The 27455-nt window shown below is 36.3% G+C and overlaps 2 protein-coding genes across 2 annotated transcripts in view; one reads left to right on the top strand and one right to left on the bottom strand.

Annotated features, from left to right (window-relative positions):
- Positions 1-420: 420 nt before the first annotated feature.
- On the bottom strand, positions 421-25553 carry UHMK1 (U2AF homology motif kinase 1). Its single transcript, XM_046680487.1, has 8 exons — positions 25143-25553; positions 23518-23810; positions 22725-22916; positions 20548-20642; positions 14428-14504; positions 14173-14271; positions 11180-11268; positions 421-7534 (listed from the first exon to the last, which is right to left on the bottom strand). The coding sequence occupies exons 1-8, from the start codon at positions 25408-25410 to the stop codon at positions 7388-7390; spliced, it is 1260 nt and encodes a 419-aa protein (XP_046536443.1). The 5' UTR covers positions 25411-25553; the 3' UTR covers positions 421-7387.
- SH2D1B (SH2 domain containing 1B) overlaps positions 25448-27455 on the top strand; it is an 85997-nt gene continuing 83989 nt past the window's right edge. Inside the window, exon 1 of the mRNA XM_046680488.1 lies at positions 25448-25575. Within this exon, the coding sequence (XP_046536444.1) occupies positions 25561-25575 (15 nt within the window). The 5' untranslated portion in view covers positions 25448-25560. The remainder of the gene's footprint in view (positions 25576-27455) is intronic.

Below are 27455 nucleotides of genomic sequence, written 5' to 3'. Positions count from 1 at the left end.
AGATGCTCCATAATTGATGGTCGTTTATCATTACTATTGAACCTACAATCTCATTTGGTTCTTACAACATAAAAATACTACTGTTGTCCAAAATTAAGTCACTTGACTAAAGTTATCCAACTTGATAAAAGAGCCAAGATTAGAACATAAATCTCCCAACCATGAATTCTGGTTCTTTTCATTAGACAAGGCTGTTTCTACAGTATCAAGAACACGTATTCAAAAAAAAAAGTTACATTTCAGTACTGTCGGTTTGATATACTACTTCCAAAAATGAAAAATCATATTCTTTAGAAATGGATGGTTCAAACTATACGGAAATTTTTCAATAGTAGCTTTTAGTAAAAACTAAATCATAAAATAAGTATACTTACCTGTTATCTAGCCTTGAATACTCATACATTTTAAATACAGAAACAGTTAAAATTAAAAAGCAATGCCTTTATTTTTAAGCTTTATTTAACCACTCTTATCAAACACACATCAGAAAGCATATCAACAGTGCATCTTATGGAAAGTCAGTTTACGACAAAACTGAACAAGGCAGTTGTGTTTACAGAAAAAGTTTTCAGCAAAAAACTATACGCAATACAGTCAATTGCAACGCAGTGTCCATACTTCTTAGGTATATAGGAAAATGGAAAATAAAAGTTCTCTGCTATTCAGCAAGAAAAAACAACTTTAAAAGACTTGAACAGAAATCAGAAATTTAGGGATTTGAGGAAAGAACTTCTTGGTACTGATACACATCTACATTTATAGTCCCACTTAGTTATTCAAAGAAAAAACAGAAAACCTCACAAACAATAAGACCACCAAGAACAGAGAACCATAGTGCCAAGAAATGCCAAGACCAAGAAGCTAGTGAAACAACTGGTAGAAATGTTATAGACAACTATTCACTACGTCCTGTAATTCTCTTGTAGTTCTGAGGTGAAGGTAAACCAACAGGAGAGAATACTCCTTATAACTGGCTTTGGTTTAAGTGATCTTTCACATTTTTTCTAACTATACCTTCTTATCAAAAACATAGCAATTACATGTTACTGAGGGAAAATATTAGTAGGTTTTAATATTCACAACCAACCACTCCAGTGCTGATACAGGAAGCCATAAACTGTTAAAATCTATTGATCATTACCGATTTCTAAGAGCGACCAAAAGATAACAAAGATGGAGCCCTTTTTGGGAAAAAATCCCTTGTACCCAGATTTGACACTGTTAAGAGGATATAAAGGAATGTTAAATTAGTTAAGATTTTTTTCAAAAAAAGAATTAAGCTTGAAGGAGTAAATCCTACTGGAAAAGATATGAGAGCTTTATACTCTGCAAAGTAAAAATTCCACAGAGGTCCAGCTTAACTTTTTTTTCTTATTATAATAAATAAACACTACTTACTTCCATAAGGTGCTATGACTTTGCAGCTAGTGCATACTAACACCACCCACTATACCCAATGTGCAAAGGGAAATACGGAGATGGCTAATCCCCAGTTTCTTTCTGATCCTTGATCTGCATGAGTGTTGACGTACACCAAATACACAAAATAGGGAGTTCAAATGTTTATTTTTAAAATTAGACTAAACTGAATATGGATATTTAATCTGGTTTCATACACTCTTAAAATAATTTTCTGAGGAGACAATAATGAGGAATGTGTAGGAAAGGCAATGTTTCTATGCTACAGATACCAAACCTGGATTTTGAAAAATAAATTCCATTTTTAGATCATAAAATATATGGCAGATTACTACTACCAGTAAGGAAGCCATTTTCTTCCTCTCGTCTATTTTTATTACTTATCTTTCCCTTCTTTACTCTTAAGTTTGGCAGACTTCTGACAACCCATGCTAATGAAATAATACAGCTACGGGTAATTCAAATAACTGAAGAGATTTTCAGTCCGTAGATGTATGATTTTAGATGCATGATTTAGAACATCTCACTACATTTGCTTTTACACACTCATTGTCCTGACATCATGAATACTGTTAAGGGGAGACAACCTAGAAGGAGCAGGCAATTCCAACCTGGGATAAAAAAGCAACTACAATAATTCTCTTGCTGACAATCAAGAGTTTATGATAAATAGCTCTGATGTTTACATAAGGGTTTCCCAAAAATAAACAAACAAATTAAGAATTCCAGTTTGCGTTTTGTTTTCTTTTTCAGAATGTGACCTATTTCATCATACAAAGTAGTATAACAAAATGAATCTTTTCTGTACAAGAAGGATTAATGGTCATATAAGGCAAATAAAACAGAATACTTCTCTTTGCCTTTAAATTAAAATACTATGAACCTAGGTCATAAAACATACATGGCCTTCAAAAAGCCATCAGTTTTCTTTAAGATACTATGACAGCTACTCTATGTAATGGGAAATAACACTCAGACAATCATTTCATAAATTTTCCATGAATTCCAGCATTTATGGTGCCACAAACATAACTGCCATGATTATGACATCTCTCTGAAAAGCAAAAGTAAAGCAAATTTAAAACATTAATCCTCATAAGCAGTATAAAGAACAACAAAAGTGCTGAGCTGCAGGAAAACGAATAAAAACTTCCTGTCGGGAGAACAAAGGCTGTGGAAACTATCTATCCTTATATCCTGAAAATCACCTTAATGACCACCTATAAATATAAAATTTCCTAAATGCTCTCTGGTTTATAGATACTTCTCTTACAGCCCACTTTTCCTATAAAATTGCAGCAAAAATAGTTAAAATTGTTTACCTTCTTCTTAAATATCCATAGTACTTGACAATTGCATGCCACTGTGTGAATATACTAGTCATAATACAATTTTAAAAATAGCAAAAAATATTTGGGCGGGGGGGGGTGGCTAAGATTACAAATATGACATAGCCTGGGGTATCAGGCAGAGCAGAAGCTAACCTAAAAGAAAACAAAACAAAATCTTTAAAATTCTGGGCACTTTAAAAACTAAAATATCCATGTTCTTCTATAACTAAGAAAGCGTAACTTATCTAAATATACCGAAGAGGCTCAGATGAGTTCTGTATTACAGAGATTGAACATTTTTATATTCATTGAGAAAGCGAGAAAGTAATACTAACTTGAAAAGACCACCATCTCAAAGTAAAGGTGATTTACTGAGCACCTTAAGAAGAAATGGAAACTCTTTTGAGCTAATTATGACCAAAGGCTGGTCTGAATGTAACCATACTTGATAAGAAATAAATTACATGAGAGAGAGAGAGAGAGTAATAAGATTTGAAGGAATCTAATATTAAAAATGGAACCAGATACAATGAAGAATATAGATTTATTGGAAGAAATCAAATATGAATAGATTTGCACAAACAAAAAAAGGTAAACCCAAGAAATTTTGGACTTTTATACTACGTGACTCAATCCAAAAGTTATTCCAAGGAAAAGGCAGAGGTGCAAAAAAGTATTATCATCTGGGAAGCTCTCACCCAAACGAGTTTTAGTATTTTCCAGGAAACACAAGGCACTTGCTTAAATCTTTGACTATCTACACATCCACCAGACTAAATGTCATGATGCGATTCCATCAGTACCCTAATTTGAATAAAGCCACCTGGTATGGACCCTTGCATAAAAGTCTAGGTAAAACACATGGTTACTGAGTGTCTCCCCACTCCCTCACCCAGTAACTATGTTATTATAAATACCATCAGAAACTATGATGCTGATTTTTATTAAATTACAAAAAATAAAAAGTCATGCTGCCAAGTATAACTGATAGAATTATGTAAAATTATGTAAGATAGGCCTAATTTAATAAAGTCAGAACATAAGACCTAAGAAGAAAATGATGCCAAAATGTCAGTTACTTCCATTTGATGAATAAATTCAAATGAGCCATGAAACAGCATCTGAGTGCTGTAACTCTGACTTTAATTTATTACAGAAAGGTCACTGATGCCCTTACCAGGGTGAAAGTCCAGTGTAATACGATAGAAACAAACTTTACGCCCATAGTTTCTCTTCAACTTCCTCTACATGACAGCACTGTTTCTGGCAGCATTCCTTATAATAAACTTGCTCAAAGGTTAAAATCTAAGTACAAGTAACATGAATCTAGAAGGCATAGGTATTTTTTTAAAGGTTAATTTAACATACCTCAGCACTCTTTAGCAGCTGGAGTCCTAAAAAGAAGGCAATACTTGTCTCAATGAAAACACAGAGAAGGAAGAGCAAAATTATATTTATGATTTTGTTCTAAAAACAGCCATAGTTTTGGCTAAAGGCATAGCAGAGAGGGAATTTCCCTTAAGAGTTGCTGTATTGATGGCCACAAGACAAGGAAGACAACCAGTGGTAATAAATGCAATCACTTACTCCAAGAGAAAAATTTAAAATTATTCCTTTAAAGTGCAGCCAACAGTTTTTGAGCCAATGCTATCTTTCACTGAGGTGTCCAACTCCACTTGTTATTCTCCTTTGAACAAAGCGTTCAAGTTTTGGAAGTGGCTCTCTCGCCACCTCCTCCAAATATGTTTCCAAAGAACCAAAGATTTCCTATCGGATAATCAATTTATATGCCTTTTCTGGGACAAAAATGTACCATGACAATACCATGTAACAATAAAGAAGAAATTAGGAAGGCAACAGATAAAGGAAGCACAGATATTAGTTTAGGGAAAGAAAAACTACCTGAGATAAAATTTTCCCAAAAGGGTAAGGGTTAAGTGACATGAATTCTCACCTCTTTACCCTACCTCTCAAGAAGAAAATTCTAGGTTTTTAATAATTTCAAGGAATCAAAATCTCTGCGTATAAATTTCATTCTAAAAGAATCTTGAAAATTGCATCTTTTGATAATATTTGGTTCAGGTTTAAGAAAGATACTAAGATTAAACTTCTTATAATATCAGAGGAGGGAGGGAGACTCTGCAAATGTCATCTTTGGTAGTAATGGGTTAAGAGCTATAGAATAAGAATTTAAATAACTGGAGGCATCTTTTTTCAATTCTGTGGCTTTAATATAAAATATTTAACTCAATGCCTGGTTACTTAGGCTCATCAATTATTCCCTCAGCTCCTTAAAATCTAGTTAGCATCTTCTGTAATAAAATTCTACAGTGTCAAACACTACATACATGAATGCATACATCAGCAATAAGAAGATGATCAAAAAATGCTGCAAAATTCAGCATCAAGATGTTAGCAGCATACTGCATCGCTAAGCTTAGAAGCCTACCTGCAGTTTATCTTTAAGGATTTTTCTTTTTGGTGCTGGGGGGAGGGGAATGAGAAAGGTACACGTGCTAACCTAAAATACTTGCCCTTAAAAACAATTCATTTGTATTCTGTGTTCACCAGTATGTGTGGAAGGACCTGGTGTTTTTAATCACCATGGAAGCTGCTACCCATAAAAATATTCGTGTTTTAGGAAAGCTTAGATCTCCACAATACTGGTTATACTCTCTTGAATTTTTATTTGGAAACAAATCAGCTAACCAACCTTTGAAAGGACCAAAATGAAAAATAACACAGGGCACATATTAGAAGCTTACTGTATAACTTTCCCTTGGGAACCTGTCACAAGGCCTTTTGGCAATTCATAAATCAGCCCCCTTATATCAAATGTGGCTTCATAATAAATATTGAGATAGTCTTGAATAATTTGATAACTGTAAATAACTAACATGTCAAATAGTAATTTTTTAATAGGGTAAAATAATTCATCCTCTAAAATAGAAATTCTTAGCTGGGCTCTCAATAACCTGCATGGCACACACAAGGAAAGACTATATGAGGAGACCTCCAGCAGGAAAAGATATAAAAGGCTTTTTCCTTAGGAAAAAAATAAATAAATAAAAATTTCATTTAGGTAAGGAAACAAGAAAAATTCATAACCTGTATATAACTTTTTTTGTGTGTGTAAAATCAGTGCTTTATAAAGGTTTCCTAAGTTTTTAACCTTTAAGGACAATCTACCATACAGGGGAGGAATTCATAATCATAATTCCTAAAACCATATAATCAATCTGTCAGTGAACTCATACATACTAGTATCCTCTACTCAGGGACACATTAGATTGCTATGAATCCTTTTAAGACTTCTTTGCGTTTTTCTTCCTTTCTACTTCCACCTTATTACAGCTACACCCTTCTTAACTTCCTTGCAGTCAAAAGCCAGACCACCTGGGATATTGTTCCTCTAGCGTCTCTTTAGCTAAGGGTAGAGGCAGAGAATACGGGAAGGGGAGAAGGGGAGGGAGGGGGATGAGAGAGAGAGAAAAGAAGGGAAAAAAAATCTGTGATTACCGAGCCTTTTTGCCTATTGTTTTTTCTTTTCCCTTCACTGAACATCTAATTCTTTCTTTTTGACTCACTTCAATTTTCCATCATAGTAGGTAGAACTATATCTTGAGAAATCTTACAATGATCACATGAGATTCAGTACAAAAAAGATGAGCTAATAAAGAGTCTAAAGTAGACTGAAGGATGGGGCAATTTACATGTAGCAATATTCTTTGATCCAATCCCTTTAAGAGAGTTTCAATGTAACTTAGTCCAGACTTGTCTGTTCTGAGCCTCTCAGGAATGAACTATTTTCTCATTGACATTCTATCAGACAGACCAACTCTCAAAAAACTTATATGCTAAATCTTAGATATGAAACAGGTAGGGAAGAGATGGGTATAGACTGTATTAGCTCACAAGATTCACACTATAAAGTACGCTGACTCAAATTTTCTCTCATCTTTCACACCTGCACACTCACTCGAACATACATACTAGACATAAAAATTGTGCAAGATCAAGCATCAGCTTTCTATTTTAAAAGCCTTAATTAAAAAAAATGTCGAGAGGCTCACTGCAGTTTCTTTAAAGGGATGTTCAGTACTACAGTACTCCTTTAAAAGAATTCATAACTCAGTGTTAAGATCACAGTAGGTAACTGCTGCTTGACGATTATGTAACATTACTGAGAGCATCCAGTGCCAGCTATGGATATCAACAATAAGGAAGAACCACCTGACGATGTAAAGCAATAACCAGTAGGTGATGTCACCAACTCTAACAAATTTGTTAATAATATTCACTACGATATTATTCATCCTTGCTTCATGATCACATGAAATAGTTAGTATCTTTTAGATTACATACTGAAGAGCAGCACTTGCCCTACTGCACAAAAAAGGTTGCCCACATGGATGCTCTAAAACCCCTCAATGTATAGCTGAGAGGTCTTGTCCTACTCAGTGCCAAATGTTTGCAATGCAGTCACTGCTTGAGCAATGGCTGCACATTAGTAGGATTAAATAAATGTACAAAGTATTCCCTTAAAATGGTAAGGGGGTACTTCTGCATTCAGATGTAGAATACAATAACCCAGGAAATGAAAGAGGAGAAACAGGAAATAGTCCTCAGGTTACTGATTAAAGCAAAGTTTGATACAGATATCCCCTCTTGTAGGCACTCAGCGGGTAGAATGTAGCCACAACAAACTTCCCATCAAACATCCTTCCAGTTAGTAATTTCTGAGCAGCTTTGGAATCACCAGCATTTGCATATTCAACAAAGACCTGTAAAAGGATAGAGAAAACAAAGTAACTTCATTTCCATCAAGATTGTGTTAGAACAGCACCTCTTCAACTTTAATGTATAAATACCACTTGGGGACCTTGTTACATTGCAGATTCCGCTTAAGTAGGTCTAAGGTGGAGCCTGAGTGTCTGCATTTCTAAACAAACTCCCAGATGATGCCAAAGCTGCTGGTCCATGAACCACATTTTTGAGCAGCAAGGTTTGGAATACTTCTTTAGAACTAAGTTCAATTCTGAAAAATCTATTGAAGACAAGCTGGGGAAAAATGTACAACCTGACAGGAGTGTTGAATAGCACTAGACATTTGCTAAAGACATGGCTGAACAGCCCAGAAAGCAATTGCATTTCAACAGTGAGTGCCTCAGAGATAATCTACACTTTCAGAAGTGAAAGGAGGAAAAAAGCTACTGGAAATTATACTTATTAGAATATTTGTGGAAGCCATAACTATAGTAAGGAAGAAGTTTAAAACTAGGCAATTTCCTTTTCCAGAGCATCTGAATTCCTACCTGAGATAGGCAGAGGAAATAGCATAATAATTTATTAGTTCTTTTTGATGATCTAAAGCAAAAGTTACAGGGAGGTGAAACGACATCCTCAGTTACCTGTAAATTTGTGAACCAGGAAAAGAACTGCACCCCCCCGCCCCCCCAAGTTGTACGCCTCACTCGTTACGTCAATAGTCTTCAGCCTGGGCTCCAGCATCACACGACACTCAGAGACTTTCAAAAGGAGAAGCAAGAATAGATAGTTTTAAGGAAATCAATTTTCAGATACTCAACTTGTATTTGTACCTTTCCCTAAAACTGGATCTCCCTGGAAGTTCAGGCAGGTCATCCTTTTTCATTTACCCTTTCATATGAGCCATTCTCCCACTGGACAAAGCAAAGGTATTTCCACAGGGTATAAAAACCTCCAGAGCATGAGAGGAAGAGGCAATTCCAAATACAGTACTTTTTTTAAGTGGAATCTTCCTTCACTGGTAAACAAACCACCAAGCCCTGCCTATGACTGGTCATTTCTTATCTTAAGCAAATATTTCTATTAAGGATGACATATGACGTCAGACCCAGGGTATTTTGGTCTGTGATGGGATTTTCTGAATTCACATATACTATAAAACGGAAAAGTGGAACGGATTTTGCCTCTCTCATTCTATGACTATTTTTAAGCCACGCATTACTCTTGAACTTACCTTTTTTACATATATAAAGGTAAGTGGTGCTTTTCAGCTATTCTTAAAACCCATCCCTAAACTGTGTCATTAACTGGAAATAAAAGCACTTCCAAATGGCCGCAGCAGGGTAGTCAGGCTGTTTATTTTAAATCTAACTGCATGGGAAAAACACTATTGATAAGATTTTATGTGATTTCTTTCAGAGAAGGTGTACTTCATATAACAAGGTAGTTAAGACCTATATTACCAAATTATATTGCCAAATATAGAATCTAATCAGTTAATGCTCATTTTATTTATCTTAGAAATACTTAATATTTCTGGGTTTTTTAACAAAATAAAAGAATGTTAGCTCTAAGACCAGCTAGTTTCTAGCAATGTATACTTTTTCATTAAATACAAAAGGAAAGTTAGAAGATGATGTTCAATGAAAATAATGAAGCTCTTCCTGATTTTTTTAACCTGATTCTTAATTACCCCCAAATCCATACACCAAAGTTCAATAAATAAATATACATGCACTTAGAGAAGGAATACCATGCTTTCTATCATACTCTTTGCTTCACAGATAACCTATAATTTTATACATTGTATTACTCCAAACTAAATAAAGAGAAAAAGCATCTTACTTTGATAACTTATTATGAAATCAAATTATATTAAAGCTATATTATTTTAATCTTGACTATTTTTGTAAGATGTATTCCATAATTTATTTTCCAGTGTTTTTTACAATATTCCTTAAAAAGTCATAATATGTTAATTTGAACTGAAAAATTCAAACGAAGACTGGCTTTGCCCACTAGGTAATGGACTTTTTCAATAAGCTGAAGTTAAATCTGTGATTCCAAGAGTTTATCGAAAGTTGCTTTCCCTCTCCTTTAAACGTCAGTGGAGGCTTAAGAGAGCAAACTTCTCACGGATGAAGACTGATTTTCTTCGTATTATTTTAAAGCTGGATACTTCTCCCTCGAAAATATTCCTCCTATTTTCCTATTCTGTGTCTCCCACTTCATTTTGACCACTGGGTTTAATATTGAGTCAGATCACATTAGTCCTTAATTCAAAATCTTCCAATACATTCCCTTCTCATTCAGAGTAAAAGCCAATGTTGTTTCAATGGCCCACGAGGCTCACCCTACCTGACCTGCCCCGATACTCCCCTACCTCTTTGATACTGCTATTCTCCAACTCTACTCTGCTATAGCCACAATGACCTCCTCAAACCTGCCAGGCATACTCAAGGCCTTGGGACTTGCTGTGCTCTTGCCTGGAATTCTCTTACTTAACCTCCTTCAAATTTCAACTCAAATGTAACCTCAATACTTACTTCCCTACTTTCTGATTTAAAACTGCAATTCACCCCACCACAATAGTCTTCTTCAATCTGTTTCTCCATAGTGCTTATCCCTATATATTCCTTTGTCTGTTATGATGACTGTTATATCCCAGAGCCTAGAACATGAACACTCAATAAATAGGGGTTGAATAAATAAACAGCAATGATGCATTTAGTATGTACCTGACAGTAAATGAGGTAAAGGCCACTACTACTAGATTGGCAATAACTTTTTACTAAGACAACAAAGAAGTTTCTTTTTTTTCTCAGTTGCCAAGAATTTTCATAATATTGAACCATAAGATAAAATAATAATCCACCACCAGAGGTGATTTCCCCTCCAGGGGATATGTGGCAGTGTCTAGGGACATTTTTGGTTGTCACAACTGAGGAGGGTGGAGGGAAGGCATCTAGTGAGTAGAAGGCAGGGATGCTGCTGAACATCTTATAATGTACACGACAGCTCCACCAACAAAGAATTACCCAGCTCAAATATCAATTATGTTGAGGTTGAAAAACCCTGAGACAGTAAAACAATATTGTTTCCTAAAAAACAAAAATACTACAGATAAAAGATTTCTTTTATATTCTTTGCCATATAATTTAATTTAGAATTGCAGAATTTCTAAAGAAACCTCCATGATCACAGTTTTACCCCTTTTGTTTTACTGACGAAAAAATTAAGGTTGATCACAAAGCTAGTCATGTTGAGACTGGAGCTCAGATTTCAGGATTCTCAGTTCTATTACAATCAGAACTTAACCTAAATGATTTTCTAATTCTACTTAATTAGAACAAAATTGGGCCAAAACATTTCTGTAGCTGACCCTGACCTAAATTAGCTATAATTCAGTTGGTGTCACTGTTCAGAATGGCTTAAAAGTAGATTAATACTTTTCTAAAAATAAATTTTAACTGATAAAGAAATGCATGCATATTATAGAACTTTTGGAAAAAGTGAAAAATATAAGAAAATAAAACATCCATAATGCAAAATTTATAATCCCTAGCAACATTTTGTGTACATCTTTCTACAGAACTAAAACATTCTGTACAGGATTTTAACAACCTCTGAATCATTCTGGAATTACAAAAACATTCACTTACTTGTCCTCTGCCAGGATTTTCCTTGGGAACAAGCAGAGACACCACTGGTCCATATTTTTGACACTCCTCTTTTACATCTTCTACAACATCTGGTTATTAAAACATACAACAGTAACCACTTTGATGTGATCAAAGCATTATTTTAAAATTTTAAATCATCAAAGAATTCAGGAATTCAGATCTAAGTAATGAGGTCATTTTCCATACCACCTAAAATTAGGCTTAAGTTAAGAATAATATAAATTCAATTCATTTAGTAATTTTCTTCTTATACCTTCAATTTAACATTTTGAACAGTTAATATATTAAAATGATTCAAAATCCAAAAAACAGAGTCTTCTTCCCAATTTCCCAACTGCTATTCCATTCCCCTCCCTGAAGGCAACAAACATTATCAGTTTCTTCTTTATCCTTCCATAAATATTATAAGTATACACCAGCAAATATGATGATTGCATATGCTTTTTTTTAAGTAAAAAATCCCAATCTTGGGGCTGGCCTTGTGGCCAAGTGGTTAAGTTCGTGCCCTTTACTTCAGAGGCCCAGGGTTTTGCCAGTGCGGATCCTGGGCACGGACCTAGCACTGTTCATCAGGCCATGCTGAGGTGGCGTCCCACACAGTACAACTAGAAGGATCTGCAACTAGTATATACAGCTATGTACTGTGGGGCTTTGGGGAGAAGAAGAAGAAGAAGTAAAAAAAAGACTGGTAACAGATGTTAGCTCAGGTGTCAATCTCCAAAAAAAAAAATAAATAAAAACAAATACAAAATTCCAATCTTGCTTTGCTTTATTAACATTATAGCTTTAAGATCTTTCAATATGACCACATGAAATTTTCTCATTTGTTTTTATGGCTATCCAGTATTTCACTCCATGAATGATCAATACATTCTCTCATATGTCCCCTACTGCTAAATAATTAAACTATTTCTAAGCTTTCTGCCATTACAGATAACTTATAATAGATAAACTTGTACATATCTCACTCTACTTGCATATTTCTAAACTGACTCTCTAGACATGGAATTACTAGGTCAAAATTGATTTGAATTTGCAATTGCTGGAATTACCAATTTGCCTTTCATAAAGGTTTACTATTTAAACTCTCTCCAGGGATATATAAGAACATGTCTTCCTGTACCCTTTCCACAAGAAGGTTATTAAATATCTCCTTCACTGTCAATGTGAAGGGTAACAAAGACATCATAGCATGATTTTAATTAGCATTTCAATAAATGAGAATGAAACATATCTGTGAGATACACTTGTACATACTTTCCTATAAACTATCTATTTATATCCTTTACCCAGTAGCTACTGGGTTGATTTATAGAGGCTCTGTCTGTGATAAGAGCTGTAAATATTTTTTCCTAGACTGCTATTTGTCTTTTAATCTTTCTTATGGTGATTTTTGTCACGGCAAAATTTGTTGAATTATTATTTTACCGCTGAGTTTTGTGCATACTTGTAAAAGGCCTTCCCCACTCCAGGAATATATTTTTTTTAATCTCCCATGATTTTTTAAGGTAAAAAATTTTTCTTCCTTTCTTCTCTCCTTTCCACCTACCCTTCTTTCTTCTTTCTTCCTAGCCTCATCTTTAATGGTTTAATTTTCCACAAAGAAAATATTTAATATTAAGCAACTGACATTTTTAAGTTTGGTTCTGCTTTAGTCCATTCAACACTGTTTGCAGAATGCTCTTAGTAAAACAGAAATCTAACTATATCATTCTCCTATTTTAAATTTTTAATGGCTCCTTATCGCATTTAACAAAGAATAAATACTTACTGAGTACTTAAATACTGACTGCTCCCCAAGAAATGTCCTAAGATACAACCATACCAAACAATTTGCTGTTCTCTGAACATGCAACGCTTTCTCTCATCTCTATGTCTTTCTGCTACTTCCCACCCAACCCCTCAGCTTTTAGCCAAGCAACTCTGATTACTAAGGAGCTCAGATGCCCTCATGGATCACTCAGACTGGGTTAAGTACCCCTCCTCTCTGCCTGTCTGCATATTACTCTACTTTTAGATTTATCAAAACTTTAATTGTTTGTTATATAACTGTCTCCCCCACTACACTAAAGACAGGAAGTAATCCCACAGTGGTAAGTACATAGCCAGAACTCAGTAAATATGTCTTGAGTGAATGAGCTGTTAAAAGCAAAAAAGAGAGCCAAAAGCAAGTGGAAGCACAGGGCAGGACTGGAGTAGAGAGACAGAAAGAAGTTGCTGGGAAAATTCATCTTTTTTATTAATTTGGTAAAGGCTATGAGATGTAAAAGACTTGAAAGGTCTTAGCCTTCCTGAACTGTTATAACAAAATGACATAGATGGAGTGGATTGAACAACAGACATTTATTTCTCACAGTTCTGAAGCCAGAACTTCAACATCAAGGTGCAGGCAGACTTGGTGCCTGCTGTAGACAGGTGCCTTCTTGCTGTATCCTCACATGGTGAAAGAAGAGAGCTCTGTCTCTTCTTCTTTTTATAAGGGCATTAACATCATTACGAGGGCCCCACCCTCGTGACCTAATCTAAACCTCCTAACTCTCCAACTCCAAATACTGTCACATTGGGGATTAGGGCTTTGCCATATGAATACTGAGGGGACACATTCAATCTATAGCAAGAATCAAAAAGTTAAGAGCATTTTAGAGATCATATAGTTCAATAACTTCATTATATAAATTAGGAAAATATGACAGTCTTATGAATCGATATGTCAATTCCACATGTAGTTAAGAAAGATACATTAAAACATAATTTACAGGGTCTGGCCCCATGGCCTAGTGGTTAAGTTCAGCATGCTCTGCTTCAGCAGCCTGGGTTCAGTTCCCGGCCATGGACCTACACCACTTGGAGGTGGCCATTCTTTGGTGGCGACCCACATACAAAATAGAGGAAGACTGGCACAGATGTTAGCTCAGGGTGAATCTCCCTCAAGCAAAAACAAAAACAAAAACATTAATTTAGGAAGCACTGACCTTCATATTCCTCTTCATTCTCAAGATAATCATCATCCAGCACGTTCAGCAGTCTTAGCACGGGAGTTGGAAGCATCACCAGATCTTCAATATGAGGGGCTGTTTAAGTTCATTACAACATGGTTAAACGTAAACTTCCCTAAATAAACTGAGGAACATCAGGCAAAGGAGCTTGGGAATACAAATTAGTTCTGCTGTCTTATTTGATTACCAAGAAAAATGACCAAGAAAAAAACAGAGATATATACAACTTACCAAAAGGAATGCTAAAGAATGGGCTGCACAATGCCATTTCAGCAGGAATTCTTCTGCTTGGATCATCATGAAGCATGCTAAAACACAAAAATGGGTATCTTTACAATTATTATCAAACCTTTTGAAAATGCAACCATTAGAGAAAATAAAAATGTCTAAATCTTCATCACAGCATTAATTATATTAGCATGACTTACTGAATCATTTACTTACAAAAAATATAAAAGCTATTTATGAGTAAATGATTCAATAAATCACGATACATACTACGACGTAATATATTTTAATTTAAAATGTTTCTGATCAATAAATACAACATGGGAAAGTGATCCATACTCTATAACATTAAGTGAAAAAAAAGCTAGACAGAGATTTAGGGTAATCCAATTAAAAAAAAAAAAGATGGTGAGATGATTTTTGAGTCTTGTCAAATCCCCCTAATAATAGAGCAACTTGATAGCAAAATCAAAAACTCATAGACAACATTTACAACAAAAGTAGGTAACCCCAATAAATGCCAAATGCAAGAGTCTAAGGACAAACCATCAACAGTAGGAAGCCTTGCACCATATCAGCATCTATGTGGAAGGAAGAAGAGAAAAGCAACAGTTGATCTGATGAACCAGAGAAAAGAATAACCCAAAATAGCCAACAGGTACTCACTAGGAAGCATAGTAAGCCAATATGAGAGAAGCAGCTGAAACTGCAAGGGGTTATACATTCTAATTCCTAGTGAATGCAAGGGATCCTCTGTAAAATCTGAAGGGATTGGAGTAATCTAGACACCATGACTTCTCAAAACTAACCAGCTGAAATTCCCTTCCAGGGCAAAGTCCTGCAGAAAAAAGAAATCTTGGGACTAGAATCCAAATTAGTACGATGGAGGACGAGGTAAATAAAAACTGAGAGAGAGAGGAAGACAGAGACAGAGACACCAAGAAAAAAGTGAGGAGGAGAAGAACCAGCAGATCTCAGGGGAAAAAACATCTTTTTTTGTTTAGACATTACACAAAAACAAGAGAAGAAAGAGCCCTGTATAATGAGAAAAGTTATCCCAACTACACCTTCTATAAGTTTAGGAAAATGAATTCCATATAAAAATGAGCTTTATATTTTAACAAAGTTATACAAAAAAAAGAGAAATGCAAAATAATGTCCCTCAGACAATGAATGCATGCCAGAAAGACATGACCACAACACAGATGAACATTATAACCTACCATTTCAAAATGAGCTAAAGACACTTTTAAGAAATATAAGATATAAAGAGCAACATAAATCAAAATTAGAAAATCTCAAAAATTAGGTAATAGAACTCAGGAAAGAATTGGAAATAAAAGAAAAGAATCATTTCATAAAATAAGATTAAGCTAGAAGAGATACAAAGATGAATAAACACGAGACAATGTCTTAAAGATAAACAGAAGGCAGAAAGGAGGAAATTTTTTAAAAATCAAAAAGAAATAATGAAAGAGATAAAAAAAGATTCAAGAGGAAATGATAAAACTAAATAAAGTCAAAGAAAATCCAATATGTGTAGAATAGGAGTGTGTGAAGGAGAAAACCAAAGCAGGGAACAGAAGGAATACTAAAAACTGGAATTTAAAAACACTTTTTAAAACAAACAAGATCTGAAACTACGTATTTTCCTGAGAATATCAACCCAGAACAATCAACATCAAAACATATTCTGGTAAAATCACTAGACTTTTAAGAAAAAGATGAAACCATGTGGGCATCTAGACAACAAGGGCAAGTGACTTTTAATATAAAGACAATTGAGTATCATCAGACTTTTCAACAGCAACACCATATGCTAGAAGAAAACAGAGAAATAGGTTTAAGACATGTGAGAAAAGAATGCATACCAAGGAACTTTATATCCAGATAAAGAGATTTTCAAGTATAATAAGCACAGTTTAACCATTATTAACAAGCAAGAACTCAAGAGAATATTAATCCTATGCTCTCCTAGAGAACAAGTTTCAGCAAACTAAAATGATTAGAGAGACATCAACACAAGGACCAGTGGTAAAATTAAACATATAGTTACATGGAGAACTAAGATTAAATAATAGTGTTAAAACAGAGAGTATACAGCATGTAATGGTTACATAATCTGATGATGCAGATACAGCTATTTTTCAAATGGGGAAGAATGGAAAAAGCATATGCAAAAGTAACTGTTTTCAGTAATCTTACTAGATTACTATTATTCTGACGCTGTAGTGTAATGTGGAATAAAGCAAATGAGTAATTATGAAATATTCTAATTCTGGCATTCCTTTTGTCCTTTAGAACCAGAATTCTTGACACAGAAGAAAGGAGATACAGATGTAAAACAGAAGAAGAAAAGTAAAAATTCTGTGGTTTTACATTTTAACTGGAAATGTTAGTATGAACTCTGTCCACTTATAAGGCCTCAGAAACAATCACCACCTCAGTAGCAATGAATATTCCTAATACCCAGATTGTGGTTTTAAAATACCATTTCCTACTAAGAGAAACCAGGCTTCTTGGAGAAATGGCTACTTCCTGGTGTGGGGCAGGAAATGTATAAGATGAACTGGGAAGATCTTGTCACACCAGATACCAAGCAAGCTACCAAAGATAATAAGGTCACCAAAACCAACTTGCAGAAGTTCACATTCATCAAAGATGAGACAAATTCAGCTTCAATTAGGAAAAAAATTGCTCGACATATTTCAATCCATTAGTTAATAATGATACTTTAAACTTTCAAAAATGGGATCATTCCCTTTGGAGGATGACAGGAACCAACTCATGACGAAAACTAGTAAATAAAGGGAAAATTAAGCATTTACTTTGTCTTTGATTAACCAAATGAAGAACCAATGACAGAATAAGATCATCATCATTCTACAACCCCTAACAAAGGAATGGATCTAGGCATTGAGTATTAACAGTTGCTAACACACAAAATAGAGATGGCTACACTATGTGCCTCCCTATAAAAGAATACAGTATAATCTACAGTCTACAGAAAAACAAACAAATGAACACAACCTCTATATACAACTAACAAATTTACAAGAAATAAACAAAAGTATGTTAAACTACACCACGATAACACAATCAGCAAAACTCAGACTGTGGACAACTATACTGAGCCAAGAACCCAGGTTGTTCAACAAATAAGGGAAAAGCAGGGTAGGAGATGGAAAGGGACCTTTTAGAGTAAAGAGACTTAAAAAGATTTTGTTTTAAGAAGAGTAACACTAAACCATAGTGTTTGAGGATGCACACTTAGGTACTAAAACTATAATGAAAACAAGGAAGTAATCATCATAAAAGTCAGGGTAGCGGTTACTTATAGGGAAGGAAAGAAGGGGTTGGGACTCGGATGGAGCACACGGAGGACTTCAAGGGTAGCTGGGGAAGTTCTATTTCTTGACCTGAATAGTGAATACAACGGTACTCCTAAGGATTCACTAAGCTATGCATTTGTTCTCAGTATCTGTTTTATTCTACAATTAAAAAAAAGGTTCAAACAGTTTTACATGCATTCACAACAAAATAAGCAGAAAGATACTGAAAAGAAATAGAACCAAAGTGTTAACACTAGGAAAGTGAGTTTATATTTTTATTTTCCTCATCACAATTTTCTGTAGCTTCTAAATTTAGTATTAGTTGTATAATCAAGAAGAAAAAAAGCCCAAATAACAAAGTCAATACTAGAACTTAGATGATTTGACTTCCAAGAGAGAATCCATTATTTTGAAAACATACACACACGAATCAGTGCAAGCAAAATTAGTGAGATCTCAGTAAGTTCTGTGGATTGTAATGTCAATTTCCTGGTTTTGGTATTGTACCACAGTTACGTAAGATGTTATCAGGGGAAACTGGGTGAAGGGTACACAGATCTCTCTGTAACATTTTTGCAACTTCCTGCAAATCTATAATTACTTCAAAATAAAAAGTTAAAAAAAAAACTAATTGGAAGGTTTACAGAGTCAATAGAAATAATACTCTGACTTGATCAAGAGATCTACCCTTTTGCAGCATACTAATTATTTTATTCATTTCTGGCCTGTAATGCTAGAAATGTGAAAAGTCAACTATTTGATAATATACATTATTTCTTATTTTAAAATATTTATTGTGTTTGGATCTACCAAAAAATCAGAAACACTATATCTGTCCCCAGAACTTTCAACAGTAATTATTTAAACTATAATACATAACTACCTAATTTGAACCATTTTCTTTCGTGGTCCAAAAGCAAACTCAGTCCTTGGTTAATACTCTTTTTAAAAACCTATTTCCCATCAAGTCTATAGAAATGTCAGAGCTACAAGAAGCCAAAGATACAGCGGCCCACCATTTATCTTCCAGTAAATAAAATAGCTGCCAAGAAGAGCCTAATACCTGGTACTCACCATGAACAAATGAACATTTCTTTGAAAATAAATTTAGTAAAATGACTTGATCATTTATGTTTCTTATAGGAAGCTAGCCTGTATAGAATATCTAAAGTAAGATTTTTTATTTCTAAGGGAGCAAAACCTGTACATGATCAAGCAAACCAGAAATAATAATAGAAATCCATTTAAAAAAATTGCTTTAGCAATCCTGAGAAAAAGAACAAAGTTGGAGGCATCACAATCTCTGATTTCAAAATATGCTACAAAGCCATAGCAATCAAAACAGCATGGTACTGGTACAAAAACACACACTAATCAACGGGACAGAACTGAAAGCCCAGAAATAAAACTACACATCTATGGACAGCTAATATTCGACAAAGGAGCCAAGGACATACAATGGAGAAAGGAAAGTCTCTTCAATAAATGGTGTTGGGAAAACTGGACAGCCACATGCAAAAGAATAAAAGTAGACCATTATCTTACACCATACACAAAAATTAACTGAAAATGGATTAAAGACTTGAAGGTAAGATGTGATACCATAAAACTCCTAGAAGAAAATATAGGTAGTATACTCTGACATCAGTCTGAGAAGCATTTTTTGGAATACCATGTCTACTCAGGCAAGAGAAATAAAAGAGAAAATAACAAATGGGACTTCATCAGACTAAAGAGCTTCTGCAAGGCAAAGGAAACCAGGAGCAAAACAAAAAGAAAACTCACCAACTGGGAGAAAATATTTGCAAATCACATATCCAACAAGGGGTTCATCTCCAAAATATATAAAGAACTCATACAACTCAACAACAAAAACCCAACGACCCAATCAAAAAATGGGCAGAGGATATGAACACACATTTTTCCAAACAAGATATGCAGATGGCCAACAGGCACATGAAAAGATGTTCAACATCACTAATTACCATGGAAATGCAAATCAAAACTATAATCAGATATCACCTTACACCTGTTAGAGTGACTATAATTACCAAGACAAAAAATAACAAATGTTGGAGAGGATGTGGAGAAAAAGGAACCCTCATACATTGCTGATGGGAATGCAAACTGGTGCAGCCACTAAGGAAAACATTATGAAGATTTTTCAAAAAGTTAAAAATAGAAATACCATATGACCTAGCTATCCCACTACTGGGGATTTATCCAAAGAACTTGAAATCAACCATTGAAAGAGACTTATGCACCTCTATATTCATTGCAGCATTATTCACAATAGCCAAGACATGGAAGCAACCCAAGTGCCCATCAACTGATGAATGGATAAAGAAGATGTGGTGTATATATATATATATATATATATATATACACCACATGTATATGTATATATATATATATACACACACATACATATACACAGTGGAATACTACTCAGTCATAAAAAAGACAAAATCACCCCATTTGCAATAACATGGATGGACCTTGAGGGTATTATGTTAGCAAAATAAGCCAGAGAAAGATAAACACTGCATGATTTCACTCATATGTGGAAGATAAACATGTGGACAAAGAGAACAGATTAGTGGGTACCAGAGGGGAAGGGGGTTGGGGGTGGGCATAAGGGGTAAAGAGGCAGATATACACGGTGACTGACAAATAATTATGTACAACTGAAATTTCACAATGTTATAAACTATTATGACCTCAATAAAATAAAAAAAATTGCTTTATATAGTGAATGTACACAGAGCAAGTTTAAAGTACATTAATGTACCTTTTGATAAGGTCTCTTAGGTGATAGGCTGGAATTGCGGCATTCACCACTGCTTTACTGGCAAATATGTGATCAATAATAGCAGAACTGTTTGCCTAAAAAAAGGGAGAAAAGTCTTCCTTTGGTTATTCAATTCAGTAAGTATTTACTGAGTACTAGGCACACAGCACTGTACTGTTTGGTAAGTAAAATGCAACAGAAAACACTCTCTTCTTAGAGCTTATACTCTTAATGGAGGAGATTATGTGCCTAATTATAAGCTCCTAGAGAGGAGGAACATTTTTTCTCTATTCTCAGCAGCTAGCACAGTACCTGGGACCCTATGAACAATTACAAGATGAATGAATGAAGAAACAAATACCAAAGCAACCACATAAAAATGCAGTTTATCGCAAAGCGAGAAAACGGTGTGATAGTTGAGTCAGAGTGTCTTAGCGACGAGTCTTCAATCGGTTTTCAGATGGAAATAAAATAAACTACCAAAGGCAAAGAAAGGCAGTATTTAAAAATTGCATTTGACACATTATTCATACTCTAATCCTATGGAATACAACATTTTTCTCTCTGAGTACTATACTATCTCAGAATTTGGAAGTGTGTACATACATGAGTAAAAACACCTGTTATCTCCACTATCACTAAAATTTACTGAATACTTACTTGAGGCCACACGCTATGCCAAGAACTAGGTATCATTTCTTTTTTAACCTCAGTACTCTTATGAGATATATGCTCTTATTACCCTCATTCTACAAAGTAAACCCATGGTTTAGCAAACCTAAATAAATACATTAGTAAGAGGTGGGGGCAAGATATGAACCCTAGTAGTTTGACTTCAGAGCCTATGTTCATACTCACTTGGCAATTTTGCCTTCAAAGAAAGAGATAAAATATAAAATAATGATGTTTTTACCTAGAGGGCTGAATATTGAGGTTTCCATTAGACACATTACACTTCCAAATTTCACACAAAATGCCTGAATGTGACCTAGTTCTGATCGGCTCTGGCCCAAGCAGAAACAGTCCAAAGGGCTCAAAGATAGTCAAAGCTAATGCAAGTAACTGATCTCTATTTGGATGAACACTAGAGAAAGAATACTCAGCCTCCTGACTGTTTGGGAGTACCCGTGACAAGGATGATACTGGTTTTACTTGCATGGCAGCATTTTTTTGCCAAAGGTAAGCATTAGGTACACCCACCAGGCTAATAAAGTATTCCTTCCAGAAATACTTCCAGAAATAGATGACTAGGGGTTTAAAAGAAATAAAACTCTACATGGTAAATAGCCATACACTAACTATATATTAGATGCTTAAAAAAAAATTTGTTTAATATAAAATCCAATAATAATTCCTATACATTCTATTATTTCTCAAACCTTTGGCCTAAAGGATACTGATATCCTCACAACACTGAAGGCCCACAATATGTTTGAAAACATAACGTAGTTACTTCTAACTTGCGAACAAACAAAAAGTTGATTCCTATGTCAGAGTTGGATTTAGAACTCATGTTCCCACAGAAACAACATTATAAGCAGCAGTCACTTTATCAGCAGAGTTCACATATGTAACACAAATAAATATGGGGAAGTGTAGAACTGTAGACAGAAGGAGGAACAGAATTTGGGTCCCAGGTCTGGAACATCCAGTGGTACGATCTGGAGCAAGTGGCTTTACGGATCAGTGCCTCTAGTTTTTCATTTGTAAAAGAATAACCAATATCCACTTCAAAGATCCTCACAGAATTGTTAAGAGAATTCAGAGATTGTGCATTAAAATACTTTTTCAACTATAAAGGAGGAACTGTAAAGCATTATGTAAAATTATCATTTAACTTACAATGTATTGTTGTATCAGTAATATTTTAGAATGTAATATAACTAAATTACTAGACAAAAGAAATCACTTTTTCTTCTTTGGGAAAATGCATTCATTCAAACATTTTATCAAGCACTCACTACATACCAGGCCCCAGGCTAGGAACAATGAGCATGCAATGCTCACTAGCACATTTGTAGCTACGGGAGTGAGCAGCGGCATTTAAGGTCCCAACAATGCAGAAAGAGGAGCGTAGAGGAGATGAAGCAATCAGAGTCCTCAACGAGAATCATTATAAATTGAGTACCCTTAAACTGGAATTAAGGACCCCGCAGCAAAGCACTGGTGCAGTTTACCTTCCATTCCTGAGATCTGACTGTATGTTTCAGTTTCATTCCTGAGAACATTTCCAGTAAAATGATTCCTAGGCTCCACAGATCAACGGCTGAGGTACACTCTGTATCACTCTGCAGGCCAGCCTGGGCCAAGCAATTCTGCAGTTCTGCTTCCGGAGCCCGATACCCGTCTGTCTGAATATACTTTACATCCTAAAGAAGAAGAGTAAATATTACAACCAATAAAAAATTGCCCACTCTCCTTCCATCTCTACAGTGTATTTGCTTCTCTAAGAGTGCAGTAAACCACTGTCAAACAGAATGCCAACAAATTTTTAGTCCTTGGCTACCATAATTCTTTGGTTCATTAACTGGGCAGTTTTCACAGACAAGCTGTAGACTTTCCATACAGCTGCTTGTTTTTTTACATAGCTTCTTGCCTGCTAGACACTACTTAAAAATAAGGACGCTCTGCGGCGAAGAGCTGACAAACCACGGAGAACGGAAGGTTTGCCCGAACTGTCACATGAGATAGTGCCCCAACACTCAAGACACCAGGAACAGTAATTCAGCAATTAACTAACTGCTCAAGAATAAAAGAGCATTTTACGTCGGCGAAGTATTCTTAATACTTCCAAAGCTCTCTTGTACGTCACTAGCTCCCCCTATGCCTACCCTGTACCTGACCCAAACATAAACCTTTTTTTACATGGCGGCAATGACAGTCATTTTATTTGCTTCGTCCCCAGGCATTTCAGTATTCTAGACAGAAATGTCTCTACAAAAGCACCCCTGTTATTAAAGTACTTCTTACCTGATTGCCTTCTTTGAAGCTGAGTCCAAAGTCAATGAGTTTAAAACATTCATTCTCTGCACTCCACAATATGTTACGTGGTTTGAGGTCTGCATGGACATAACCCTCATGATGAAGAAAAGCAAGGGCCTCCAGAACATCTCTGGCACAATGCTGTATCATCCACATGGAACAACCCTGGTGACTGGAATATAAAAGCAATTCCGAAACACTGACATCCAGGAGTTCAAGCAACAGACAGCGTGATGGCACATTTGGAGAGAAGTGGATTGTGAAGACTCCATATAAAGTCACTAGAAAAAGAAACGAATTATAATACTTTAAAAATCAGTCTCAGAGTAAGTTATTACTAAAGTAGGGTAACTCTGCAGTACAAATTTGGAATGGTCTAGAGAAGGATAACTTTGATGAGCAAGCAAGTTTCCACAGTGATTTATTTTTCCCATGAATAAGATTTCTGGGCAACTGGGTTACTTTAATAAAATAAAATGAGGCAAGCTTCAACAGCTGATTACTACTCAAAGTTATTAAATACGGCACAATAATTCAAATGTGTTTTGCCAAGCACTCAGTGGTGGGTGAATCTGCACTTTGGGTGCCAAGCAAAAATAATCAAAAGTAAAAATCTAAATATTAAGTATTCTTTAAGATGAATGTCACAACATGCAAAAAGAAAATTGAACATTGGTTCTTGACCCCAAATAGCACTCTATAATCTAAATATTAAAAGAAGAGATTTATACTTTCAAGATGACTTTTTAACCCAATCTTGCAGAGATTCAACAAGTCCTCAGGCCTGCAAAAAATTTCTCTCTTAAATACCACGGTTATATACACCATTTAGCAAGCTTAAAAAAAAAAAAACAAAAAACGCAACACTAGTGTTAAGAAATTCTCCCAAATGGTGATATAAAAAAGGTCACTTCAAATTAAACATGGATTATGCTTGTCTGGAACCAAGACATTTCTTTATTAGCCAAAGCTATAACTAATTATAAAGTCTCTGTTGGTGTAATGACAATGGACACTGTTTTCCGAGATCAATCATCAGTAATCATTACATAACTTACAGTCTGAATACCTGAATCATGAAACATAATCCTCCCAGGGAAAATCATAGTGTTCCTAATTTTCACACTTCCATAAGGACTTCTATGTAATACTGAGTCATTTCTCCCAAATCCATACTAAATATGTACCAGGTAATAATCTATATGAGTTTTTAGCACTGATGTCACAAGCCCTAGAAATATTTCCCATTTTTCACTCCTATGCGAGGATTCAAAAATTTCCATACAAGACAATCTAGCAACGATATGCCTCCTTTCACTAGAGAAGATAATTCTCGATGCTAACGGGTGTAACATTCTCCAATGCAGACCTGAAGCAAAAGGAACTTACTGAGCATCTACTATGTGACACCGGGCAAAGCAGACCACCCCCTCCACCGTATTGCAGACAGTAAAAGGGTGAAAGAGGGATGGGAAGGGGGCCCAGACAGGGTGACAACGAGAAGGCCAGAGCCACTTCTCCCGCTAAAGGACGGAAGAAGGAACGCCAGGCTGAGAGGGAGTGTACGCTGGGGCTGGGACCTGGGCGAGGAGAGACGAGCCGGCGGCTATTACCGATGTTCCTGTGACCCTGCAACTGCTCCAGCGCCGCCCTCTCTTTGCGGAAACCATACTCGGCGGCCGACGCTGCAGCCCCGGTGGTTCCCGGCGGTAAAAACTGCTTGAGGGCGCCGGGGGGCGAGCCGGGTGTGCCGCAGCAGCGCACCCGGTACACCGAGGCCGAGGAGCCGCTCCCCAGGCGGCTCTGTACCTGCCACAGCCGCCCGAAGGCTTCCAGAAACCGCGGCGGCTCCGCGCCCCACGAGCAGCCGGATCCCGCCATCGGTGTGGACTGCGGGCGCTGACACGGGAGCTGACGCGACGCCCGGGACAGGCCGGCAGGACCTGAGGTCACATCCCCGCCCGCCGGACCAGCGGCTCCGCAGGGAGGGGCCTGCAGCCGCCTCACCGACTGTCGGGACCTCAGGCCGCCATGACACCGGAAACGGTATGCACCCGGGTCCCAGAAGCCGGAAATAGGGCCAGAGCCAATCCTCCAGGCTGAAGGAGGCGGGCCCAGAAGGGGCGGGGGCTACAGTTGATTAGTGAATTTCATGTAGCGAAAAGAACTGAGGGTGCGAAATGGTAAACTTAATAGTGAGTACTTACTATTCCAGGCCGACTGCTAACCGCTTTCAAATACGTCACGTGAAACTAAAACGGTTTCTTTTTCTTGTTGAGGCACCTCACCTCACCACTGGGAACCTAGGAAAATAAAACCGTGCCTACATTTCTCCTCGATGGTATCCCAAGGGAAATATCCCGGTTACTAAAGCAGAGGGTTTACTACCAGCTCCACGGCCATGGTCGCTAGGATGCAGAATTCTGGATGCCCAGGCTCTTGTGCTCCTCTTGGTCCACCTTGCCTATGGCTGCCTTGTCAAGAAGCATTCCACCCTGGGCAAACGTGGATCCTTTACAAATTTTTATTTTTCATGTATTCATTCAATTCTTTTACTCATTCAACAAACGTTTACTGAGCAACATATGTAGCAAATGGGAGTCTCAATCCACAAACTAGCATGTGTAATAAATGTAGGCTTCCTTATTTTTCTGTAATTCAACTTTTTCTGTTTCAAGCTCCTTTCAGATGGGGTGGTAGAAACTTCGTCCCAATTTGCCCCCATCTCCTTTTCCTCATGTTTTATCTAAGTTTCTAGGTGGGTGGAGTGACGTATGTACTGCAAGGTGGAGAGGTGAAGGGGCCATCTGCTTTTTAGTTTCGTTGGTCATCATCTTGTCTGGTTGCCACTGAGATGGGCCTTATTTCAATGTCTACATAGCTCTTTCAGGGTCTAGAGTAGGGAGAGCTCTGTGCACTCTCCTGCTATTTCTAACAAGCATTTTCTCTATGTCTAAAGACCATACCAATCACTTGAGAGCTTGGGTTTTTGGAATACTAAAATCAGATGATGCTCACAGGATCCTCTAAGGGCAATAAGCACAGCCGTTTATCTGCTTGTGTAAAAGGAGGGCAAAGTGGGGAAAGTGGGGAGTGGGGAGGGAAGTTAAGTCCTGAATAGAGGGAAGAGACGAAATAGAAATGAACTCTGATTTCAAGGAACTTGGAGTTGGTAGAATGAGTTAGATATGTGTATCATTATGAGCCAAGGTATAAAGGTAAAAATGCTCCTAAGGAAGTGGAGGTAAATCACTAGGACTTCTTAGAGGAACTCTGAGCAACTCACATGTTAGAAAAGTATGAGTTAAAAGAAGCATTTCATTCCAGTCTATGTTGTTGTAATAGAATGTATTGTAATCAGAGAGAGCATAAATGCTGAACTTTTACAAGTTGACTAGGTCCTCCTTGTGAAAAGTATCTATTTTTATAATCCATATCTTGGTTACATGTAAGCCCTTTACCTGAGTGCTAGAAGCAGGTGTTATTAGTCTGAATATATTCTCCAGTAAAGCTTTATTTCTTTCTGCATTTCCAACTTCTCTTATACTATGATGTCTTCTCATTGCTCCCTTGTTAACAAACAAGTTATAAAGGAACTAAATTATATAATTGAGCCACATTTGAAAGTGGTGCCAAGAATAACCCAAAACAGATATTCCTTGGAATCCCTTTAAAGAAGGGCTGGCCCATATTTTAATGTTGAACTCTTGAAGATCCAAATCCTTCAACCACGAAAGTAATGACTCTATGGTAACCAATATCCAAAATGGCCCCCAATGATCCTTGTCTCCTAGTATTCACATTCTCTTATATTTCCCTCTTGCAGTGAATGTGGCTGACCTGTGTAACTGATAGGATATTGTAGAAATGGTTGTGAATGACTTCCTAGATCATAAAAGTCATTGCAGCTTCTACGTTGCACTTGT

Source organism: Equus quagga, chromosome 13, assembly GCF_021613505.1.
Source record: "Equus quagga isolate Etosha38 chromosome 13, UCLA_HA_Equagga_1.0, whole genome shotgun sequence".
Classification (NCBI taxonomy): Eukaryota; Metazoa; Chordata; class Mammalia; order Perissodactyla; family Equidae; genus Equus; species Equus quagga.
This window is presented reverse-complemented; position numbering and strand designations above follow the sequence as displayed.

What these genes read in the sequence shown, in the direction of transcription:
- UHMK1 (XM_046680487.1), bottom strand. Translation starts at nt 25,410, where the DNA reads ATGGCGGGATCCGGCTGCTCGTGGGGCGCGGAGCCGCCGCGGTTTCTG. An exon ending in CTAAGAGACCTTATCAAAAG is followed by an intron (nt 14,505 to 20,547) that starts GTACATTAATGT and finishes TTTGTGTTTTAG; the next exon opens with CATGCTTCATGATGATCCAA. An exon ending in ATTCTTTAGCATTCCTTTTG is followed by an intron (nt 14,272 to 14,427) that starts GTAAGTTGTATA and finishes GAACTTAAACAG; the next exon opens with CCCCTCATATTGAAGATCTG.